Raw genomic sequence first — 10,514 nt, 5'->3', positions numbered from 1 at the left:
GTCGGGCAAGTGCTGATGATGCTGGAAAATGTTGAAAAATACAGATTTGCATGTCCAGTACTTTGATAATGCCAATCATCATTGGCAAAGCCTTACACCCCAAAAATCACCAAGTCCTTCCTAGCCGTACTTATTTTATAGGGACACCTTCTAACGTCAGTTATTATATTGGGAATGACTCCAGGAGATTTCCCTTGTGTTGTTGGGCAGCTAGGTACTCGCGACTACTCGGATCAAGGGGCGCACTACAAATCGTCTAGTAATGATTTTCCTTCCCTTAAGCTTTCCATCCCTAAGTAGACTAGAAATAGTAGCCTTATTAGTGTAAATGGCTAGCTAGTCTAATGATAAACTGCATTTACTTGATTTATCTGTTTGACATGATAATGCTTACTATTGTTTAGATTCTTGATTTCTCTAAACTGCCCAGTGAATAACCCAACCATTTATGTCATGTATTTTATGAGAATTCAGTTAATATGTATCGATAGAAATATATGCATTGTTCTTTATTCCCTTTTCATATTATGATCTATGTTACTATGACACACATATTGCTAAAATCTCTCCATGGGAAGTTCTAGTAAAGAAGAGTCCGTGCTTGGGGTGTAACTAGATTAGTTGTGATATAAGTAGGCCCCTGACATGAAGGTTTTGGTTGTGGTGCTTGACCATGGGGTTTACCATCCATGTGTGGTTTCACCAACCGACTGTGGATGGACTTCATAATCTTTCCAAATACCGTTGGTTACTCGTTTTTGAACCATTCATGCCGACATGTTTAATTGCCACTTTTGGTAATTTCAACATTTCATTCCTAGCTGGCATTGGTGGTGGCCCCTTTATGTTGAATTAATTGACCACATGTTGGTGGGTACTACGCACACCCTAAGACGGTAGTCTCATGGGCCAGGGATTGTAGTCATGGGATACTATACTCGAGCCATCGGCCTACGCTGGACCAAGCTCTCCCCATAGTGACCGTGAGCTTATTTAAAATGGTTGAGTGTAACTGGATTAACAATGGACTAGCTAATCATGAATACATGGCACAGACCAGCATTCATTGCTATCGTACGTAATGTACGTATTGTTCTGACTGGAAGATATTTCCCAGGTTCGATGATTACATGGGTGACGAGCCCACTGTCCGCACAGATGAGCATCCTCAGAGCGATGACTGCATTCCATACATCCATGCACTTAATAAGACTGCATCTACTGTGTTTTGGATTATTTGCATATTTTTGTGTTATTTCTTGTTTAGGGCGGCGGTGTGTAATCTTGAGGGGAGATCGCACTGAGCTGACCACTTATTCATCAATGTTCAACTGTATAGAGGACGCAGGTACGAGAGCTGATGAGTATGCAGTAGATCTGGAGGCAGTGGCGGCCGAGGATGAGCCATATGACGAGGAGTCGCAGTAAGAGGCGGTAGCCTACTTTGGGCTAAATCAGTAGTTTAGCCATTTATTCTATTTTAGTACATTTGAAATTTGAAGAAACTTGAGGTTTTGTAAGTGGCCCCCAGCTGAGTGGGCTTGAATATTGTTCCTATTTTGAGATCATATCTATGCTACATTTTCATTTCCACTATATCGCACTTTGATTCATTGATTGATCGTCGTTATCAATAGCTAACTCATGGGTTCTTGGAATTCGAGTCGTGTATTTGGGTTCTGAAAATCGGGTCGTTTCACCACCTGCTTGAATCTGAGGCTCATGGGCAAGGGCCATTGTGATGTATTCATGGCCTATGGGCAAGGCCCATTGTGATATGTATTAGGCCCATTAGTGCGGCCCATTGATGCAACCCAATCGATGTATATGAAGCCCATTGGTGCGGCCTGTGGACGCGGTCCACTTGATGTATATGAGGCCCATTGGTGCGGCCGTCGACACCTTCCACTTGATGTATATGAGGCCCACTGGTTTGGCCCATGTGATATGGCCGACTCAATATATATGAGGCCCATTGGTGCGGCCCGTGGATGCGATCCACTTGATGTATTTGATGGCCCATGGGTTGAGGCCCAATGTGATGTATATAAGGGCCACAAGTGAGGCCTAATGAGACGTCTGTGGGGCCTTTGTATGGGGCTGAACATGATGTCTATGAGGTCCATTGCGATATTTAACTACTCCATGATGTATGTAACGATGATTATGGTGGGCCATGCCTTTGGAGCAATGATGGTTTAATGTCCACATTATGACCTTCCCTTAGACCCTTTATTAGGCCGAGTTAGATTGTCGAGGCTGATTCTAATTTCGATTGTCGAGGCCGATTCTAATTTCAATTGTCGAGGCCGAGTCAGATTGTCGAGGCCAATTCCGATTTCGATTGTCGAGCTCGAGTCCGATTGTCGAGGCCAATTCCGATTTCGATTGTCGAGGCCGAGTCCAATTGTCGAGGCCGATTCCGACTCTATTGTCAAGGCTGATTCTGATTGTCGAGGTCGATTCCAATTATCGGTGTCAATTGTCGATACCGATTATGAGTATGTGATAACATAGCATCATGATACATGCCCATACACATCATCTACATGTTTATTATGAGATGTGGTTGACCATCACATATGTTATTGGACAGGTTATTATGATATTTTCTGATAGGTGGAGATTGCCTCATATGAGTGCACGGTATGCGCAGGATTGATGTATGACTGAATTGTATGACTCATGCATGTTGCATTATGTGTTGTAATTATTTTTCGCCCTAGCGATATCAGGGTTGTAGCCTTCACAGGCATGTCGTGGATGACTAGATGGGACACCGAAAATGTTTGGTTCAAGCATCTAGGCACTTTGGATGTCTGTGGGTGAAAGTCCCTAAACCTCCGTGGCCAGGAGACGCCCCAACATCGAGAATGAGTGAATATATGAGCGCCCGAGTGCCGAATACCAGTAGACCGTGTCTCCCGCTGTGTCGTGGTCGGTTGAGAAGAGGTGTGGCCTTACCCCCCCGAGGGCAGGGGGCATAGCTAAGCTGAGTTTGACCAGCTCGTGATTGGGTCTGCCGTTGATGTGTTGGGTAGATATTGGCTGACTACTGGTCAGGTGGATAGTGAGGTCTCTTCCACTTGCATGGTCGCGCGTTAGTGGGGCGATTGCATGTAAAGTGTACTAGACCCTGGTGATGATCCCATAGATGTACAGTACTGATTTGTGGATTGATTGGGTAGGAGTTGTATACTTAGCATTATACTCATTCATTTGTTCATTCACTATCTACTCAGGCTGGTGGTGCGCAATTAATTGCTATTTGTACTTTCGCAATGGCCAGGACTTCGGTTGGGGTACGCGACTAACTTGAGATCAGGAGCTTACCACATTGAGTCTGTCTATCCAAATTTAGGTATGATACTGATTTGGATAGAAGTCCTTTGTGATAGGCCCTATAGCCTGCGATATCACGTACTATCATCCCGACTTCACATTGCAGCTTGGTCATTTCATTCGCACCACATATTGCATATTGCATTACATCTTCGGCATATGGCATTTTGAGTTTCTATATTTCTGCATTCATATGACTTAGATGAGGCTGATGGTATTCGTAGATCTTCAGAATTGCATATGGTATTGTGTCATCGATATTTGATATTTGACTCATTATGTTTCCGCATTGCATAACTGACCTACATTACTTTCTCAGTATATGACATTGGCTTGTTATGTCTTTTCATCGCATATCCTGGATTAGGTTAATGATATTTTTATAGGACTTGTCAATACTTCTGCTTACTCTGACATTGTATGGTTCGTAGACTTATCAGTATATCCGTTTACTCTGATATTACATTCTGAGCACGCATATACTGCTCACACACTTACACCACCCTCTAAGCTTCATATAAGCTTATGCATGATAGATGCATGCAGGTGATGCTAGAACGTAGTCGTAGCTGAGCAGGACCAGGAGCGTGCAGTCGAGCCTTGTGAAGATTTTTATTATATGCATGTATTTTTCCATTTCAGCATTGTACTCAAATGATTATATTAGTAGATATGTGATAATGATGTTGTTCTTGTGATTTGAGTATACTTGTGGTTATGCTTCTTACGAGACAAATTCATATTGAAAATCCTCCTTGTAGAATCTCAGGATCGAAAACTGACGTATAGGCGTTGGGAGCCGAGGATGGGGTGCTACGGAGGTTGTCGGCACCGGATTCGGCGATCGAAAATTTTGTGAGCCTAGTTTTCGAGTTTGGGGCGTGACACCACATGAAAAAGTTGGATTAAATTTATGCGATCCAAATCGTACCCGAACCGAGTTCGACTCGGTCAGATCCGACTCGGTTCGGGTCAGGCCAACCATACATCGGATCGGTCCGAGTCAGGTGACCCAGACTTGGTCCTAGATCGGATCAAGTTCGGGTCAAGTTATTAAGATTTCGGATCGGATTGAGTTGGATCCAATCCGATCCGATCCGATCCAAACCGATGCCCAGCTCTAGTTGGAAGCGCTCACGCTGTGTACTCTGATATATGACCACACAGATGGGAAGCTCTTATCCTACTGAGTAAACTTAGTTGAGCACACCTTGAATGTATGTAGTATATCCACGTCGTCTATTCATTTTTCCATCTAATTTAAGGGGATGAGCCCAAAATTGAAGCATATCCAAAGATAAAGTGGATCATACCACAGGAAACAGTGGGGATAATGATTTCCACTGTTGAAACCTTGTTAGGCCCCATAGTGATGTTTATTTGTCATTCAAACTGTTCATAAGATCATAAATATATGGATGAAGGGAAAAAAACAAATATAAGCTTGATCCAAAACTTCCGTGGCTCCCAAGAATTTTTCAATGGTAGACGTTTAATTCAACTGTTTCCTATGGTGTGGTTTATTTAAAAATTGTATATGCTTTGATTTTTCTCTGAAGCTCTAAAATTACCTGTTAAAATGATTGGACGGTGTGGATAAAATACATAAATCATGGTAGACCTCACGGGAGTTTTCTCAGTATGCTAAGCGTACTGAATTACTCACTACGCAATCCACTTTCCACGGATGGTTGCAGCCATCATCGCTCCAACCTATCTGGCTGGAATACGGATCCTCTGTCTGCGTCAAGCAGGAAAATCGCTTGCAATCTAATTGGACGGTATCCTTACACACCGTCATTGTTGACTGGGCGCGGATTGGCTACCGACAAGTTAAGTAGCGAGACTGCTACCGAAGTGACGTCACTAGTTCTGTGGGCCCCACCATGATGTATGTTTTGTATACACGCTATCCATCCATTTGGAGAGATCATTTTAGGGTAAGATTCAGAGAACGAGTCACGTCTTAAGCTCCAGTGGACTCCACCAGAGAAAACAGTGGGGAGAGTGACACCACTGTTAAAAACTTCTAAAGTCTACAAAAGTTTTACATCAAGCTGATATATGTGTTTTCCCTTCTTAAATGTCTTTATTAACTTTTGAACCGGTTGGATTTCGAAAAAACAACATAGTGGGCTTTAGAAAGGTTTCACTGGTGGGCATCAATCTTCCCGCTGTTTTCTTTGGTGGGTCCACTAAAGCTTTGGATCTGCATCCTTCTCTGGGTCATGCCTTAAAATAATACATCCAAATAAATGGACATTGTGGATACAACACATACATCATAGTATGGTTCACAGAACTTGGTGACGTCACTTTGCGAGTTTCACTACTCAACCTGTCAGTATCTAATTCGCGTCCTTGTTGACTGGCATAGACCAATGACGATGGAAGCGGATTGGCTGCTCCCCCTGCCATCAGCCATTTGCTGGTGGTCGGTGCTCTGTGGCCCCACCGTGATTTTTGTGTTTCATCCATTCTGTCCTTCTATTTTTATAGATCATTTTATAGCATAAAAGAAAAAAAATGAGATATATCTCAATCTCAAGTGGACCAATTTATAGGAAACAGTGTTGAATGAACGTTGACCATTAAAAACGTTTTGGGACCATAAAAGCTTTGGATCAAGTTGATATTTATTGTTTCCCTTCATCTGAATCTTTATGACCTAATCAACAGATTAGATGTCAAATAAACAGTACATTAAGCCTTAGGAGGATTTTAATGGTGGATATCCAATCATTATTTTTTTTCCTAAGATGTGGTGTACTTGATAATTGTATTCCTATCATTTTTTGCATCAAGCCCTAAAATGATATCTAAAAATAGATGAACAGAATGAATGAAAAACATACAATATGGTGAGGCCCACATAGCACCAACTAGCAGCCACGGGGTTGGTGTCACGAGGAGTAGTCAATCCTTCTCCAACGACGAGATGCTTTTGGCAAAAAGAGGATCCGGACTCGACTGGCTGGTGTACCACACACCACCAAACTAGCGTGTGGGTCTATGTCACGCGGGGGAGCGCTATGCTCCTCGAGCTCCAAGTTTTACGAATGGTTCAAAAGGGAAGCGGATTGACTGGTGTAGGGGTGCACATAGATCGGTTTGGTCCGGTTCCAGGGTGAAATCGGAACCGAACCGTTAAAACCGGTTCGGTTCTGGATCGTTTCCATGGTTCTGGGCTTTTTATAATCCAGCCCAATTGCAAGCCCATGTCCATCCATTTTATAGTCCATTTGATGAATGGTTTAGATATTGTATAAGGTGTGCAAAAATATATTTACGAAAATAATTGTTCTAGAGAAAATAATTATAAGGTGTGCAAAAATACATCGGTTCGATTCCACGATTCGGTTCCATGGTTTGGTTCTACGGATCGGATCCACGGTTTGGTTCAACGGATCGGTTCATGGTTCGGTTCAGTTCTACATACCCCCAAACCAAGAACCGAACCGATGTCACCGGTTCTTTGATTTTTGGAATCGGAACCAGAACCGGTGCACTCTAGAACCGGACCAAACCGGACCGTTTGGTCGGTTCCGGTCCGGTTCCACGGTTCTACCGGTTAAATGTGCACCCCTAGACTGGTGTATCACACACTGATGTATTGACGTCGACAAGTTCTGTGGTCTCATTATGAGGTATGTGTTATATTCAAACCATCCATCCATTTGGGGAGCTAGTCTTAGGGCCTATTTGGGAGCGTGGATTCCCCCCCTCCATATTGGAAACCCCCTGGATTGGCAATCCTCATGGTGTGTTTGGCACCCTGGAGTGTGAATCAACTTTAATTCAAAAATACCCGTGCTTGATATATTTACAGGAGTTTGAATTTAATTATTAAATCAACTTTAATATCCTTAATTAGTGAGATATATAATTTTTGACACTATGGTTGTGATAAGCCTGCTGAAATATATGTTTTGCCTGAAAATGATGAAATTCCAAGTCTCGGATGAACCGCAAGTATAAGATCATGTTTAAGTGACTAACCAATGATTTTTAATCGTTGATTAATATTAATAATGTTTGGACAGTGCAGGACAATGTTTGGACTGTTCTAATTTAAACGGACAATATTTGGACGGTGCTGATTATCATTAGTGGGCCATGTGCCCAATAGAATGATATTGTATAGTGACACACATGTTACACTTGCAACTATTGAAATGATTTTATGTGTAATCCAAGCTCTCACCATGGATTGCAAACCCCCTCAAAGAAGGGATTAGAAACCCTAGTTACTTCATGCTGCATTCAATCAAGGGGATTTGAAACCCCCCTCCAATCCGCTCTAATCCCCTCCAATCCACACTGCCAAATAACCCTCGTTTGAGCTTAAAAATAGGATAGATATTAAGATAAAGTAGACCACACTGCAAAATAAAACAATGGGAAACCCTTTTGGGGTCATAGAAGCTTCGGATCAATATGAAATTATTTCCCCTCTTCATCCATGTATTACTGACTTTCTTAACAGATTGGATGGAAAATAAACATTATGGTAGGCCCTATGAATTTTTTTAATGGTAAAAATCATTATCCTTGTTGCTATTTTTGGTGTGGTCCATTTGAACTATTGATATGATTCATTTTTTGTCTAATGATCTAAACTGATCTCAAAAAATGGATGAACGGCATGGATATAATAAAAACATCATTGTGGGCCCATATAACTTTCATCTCATTTCAACCATTCGTACAACGTGGAGCTCGTCAGCTCGAGGAGCGTCGGCGCTCGTCTTCGCACTGCACGATCTACACCAGCTATATAGCTGGTGTGTGGTACATAGCCAATCAGCTTCGGTGGTTCAGAAGACATCAAAGTGACATGGCTCTACAATGATGTATTTATTATATCCACACCGATCATCCATTTGACAATATCATTTTAGTCATTGATTACAAAAATGAGTCATATCTAACGATCAATTGGACCACACCACAAATATCAATGGGGCAATGATTCTCAACGTTAAAACATTTACAGAGCCAAACGTAACATTTATTTTCCATCCAATCCGTTTATAAGGTCACAAAGACCTAGATGAAGGGGAAAAACAAATATCATATTCATCCAAAATTTTTGTGACCCAAAAAGAGTTTCAATGGTAGACGTTCAATCCCCACTGCTTTTTACAGTGTGGTACAATCGATCTTCGTATTTGTCTTACTTTTCGTCCAGACGATCTCGCCAAATAAACGGACGATGGGATCCATAGAACTTGGTGACGTCAACACAGCCAGGTCGGTGGTGTGTGGTATACCGGCCAATCCGCTTCCTACTAACGAACAAACTTCACAAATCAAAATTTAGGGTCATCACTAGAGCCTGATTACGGTATAATAGCTTATTTGTGGTAGCAATATAAATATGATTGGTTCAATTCATCGGACAAATCTCATATGCGTGGGCCCAGTAGGTGGCGACACACGATGGAGCCTAAGTCGCGACGATCACGAAACTCTAGGCTCTCTACGAATACCTGGGTCCCACGTACTTCCCACCCACGCGAAATGGACGTCCACTGAATACTCACCAAACCACCCCATCTGCTTTATCACCTGCTCATTTGCAAAGAAGGTTATTGTACCCTTTCTCATCTATACACAAGTCTTGTTCTTCTCTCTCTCTCTCTCTCTCTCTCTCTCTCTCAATCCATCTATCTGGATTTCGATCTCGAAATGAATCAAAGCGATCAAATAGAACATGATTTTTCGCCATTCATCCGCGTGTACAAAAATGGACGGGTAGAACGCCTCCTGGGTGTAAGCAGCGTGCCCGCATCGGTGGATCCACAGACGGGCGTCGAATCCAAAGACGTCGTGATTTCGCCCGAAACAGGCTTGTCGGCTCGCCTCTACCTTCCGAAACTCTCCGACACGCTGCAAAAGATCCCGACCCTAGTCTACTACCACGGCGGAGGGTTCTGCATCGAATCGGCCTTCTCTCCCACGTACCACCGCTATCTCAATTCCCTAGTCGCCGAGGCGAACATCGTGGCGGTGTCGGTCGAGTACAGGCTCGCGCCCGAGCACCGTCTCCCGATCGCGTACGACGATTCCTGGGCCGCGCTCCAGTGGGTGGCCTCCTACGCGTCGGGTGGAGGGCCCGAGGCGTGGCTGACGGACCACGCCGATTTCGACCGTCTGATCGTGTCGGGGGACAGCGCGGGCGCCAACATTGCGCACAACCTCGCGATGCGAGCGGGGCGTGAGGGAGTGGGCCACGGCGTGAAGATCAACGGTGCGATCCTGATCCATCCCTACTTTTGGGGATCGCAGCCGGTCGGGATGGAGGTGTCCTTCCGAAAGGAAGGGAAGCCGGACCTGTGGACGTATCTATGCCCATCCACGACCGGCTTAGACGATCCGTTGGTCAATCCTGTGGCGGATGGGGCTCCGGACCTGTCGGGCTTGGGTTGCACACGTGTGCTCGTGTGCGTGGCCGAGAATGATTTTTTGAAGGAGCGTGGTTGGATCTACTATCGCGCGTTGGAGTCCAGTGGATGGAAAGGGACGTTGGAGATGTACGCGGTTGAAGAGGAGGGCCATGTGTTCCATCTGTTCAAGCCCACATGTGAGAATGCTGGGCTGATGTTGAAACGGTTAGCTGCTTTCTTTAACAAGTGATGCTACTCTTTTCGTTTTTCATGCATTTGTAAGCTTTTACTAGTTGAATGTCGGAACTGTTTCAGCCGTTGCTTTTTACACCCCCTACCGAATGGCTAGTTAGTTGGATGTGCTCTTTGTAAGCTCCCTTTACAGCATGGGAGGTCTGACCCAAGGTTGTGCTAGCTTCATTAGGCCTAAACCAGATTGGGCCTGGACCGGCCCGGCCCAACACAAAAACCCGTTCTCCTCAGAATGGACCTGGTTCAGGCCCACCTGTTAATCTGGCAGTTGATCATGCGTGTAAGATGTATTTGTTTAGGGCTGTCAACGGGCCGGGGAGGTAGGTCTCAGCCCCGATTTAAAAAAGGGAGTGAAGTCAGTAGGTGTTGAAAAATTAGGCGGTGGAATTAAGAAAGAGAAAAAACATAAAAATCCTACGCTGTCTAGAGAAAGTGATGTTGAAAAAGAAATAAATGTGGAATTTAAAAAAGATCAAAAAAGACCTACGCTGTCCGGAGAAAGTGATGTTGAAAAAGAAATAAATGTTATAT

The 10,514-nt window shown here is 43.8% G+C and overlaps 1 protein-coding gene across 1 annotated transcript; it reads left to right on the top strand.

Annotated features, from left to right (window-relative positions):
• Positions 1-8,944: 8,944 nt before the first annotated feature.
• LOC131242452 (probable carboxylesterase 2) lies at positions 8,945-10,059 on the top strand. Its single transcript, XM_058241090.1, has one exon. It carries the CDS (start codon positions 9,034-9,036, stop codon positions 9,979-9,981), a length of 948 nt encoding a protein of 315 aa, XP_058097073.1. The 5' UTR covers positions 8,945-9,033; the 3' UTR covers positions 9,982-10,059.
• Positions 10,060-10,514: the final 455 nt, after the last annotated feature.

The sequence above is a fragment of the Magnolia sinica genome, chromosome 4 (genome assembly GCF_029962835.1).
Source record: "Magnolia sinica isolate HGM2019 chromosome 4, MsV1, whole genome shotgun sequence".
Taxonomy (NCBI): domain Eukaryota; kingdom Viridiplantae; phylum Streptophyta; class Magnoliopsida; order Magnoliales; family Magnoliaceae; genus Magnolia; species Magnolia sinica.
Note: the sequence above shows the minus strand (reverse complement) of the source record. Positions and strands in the feature narration are given on the sequence as shown.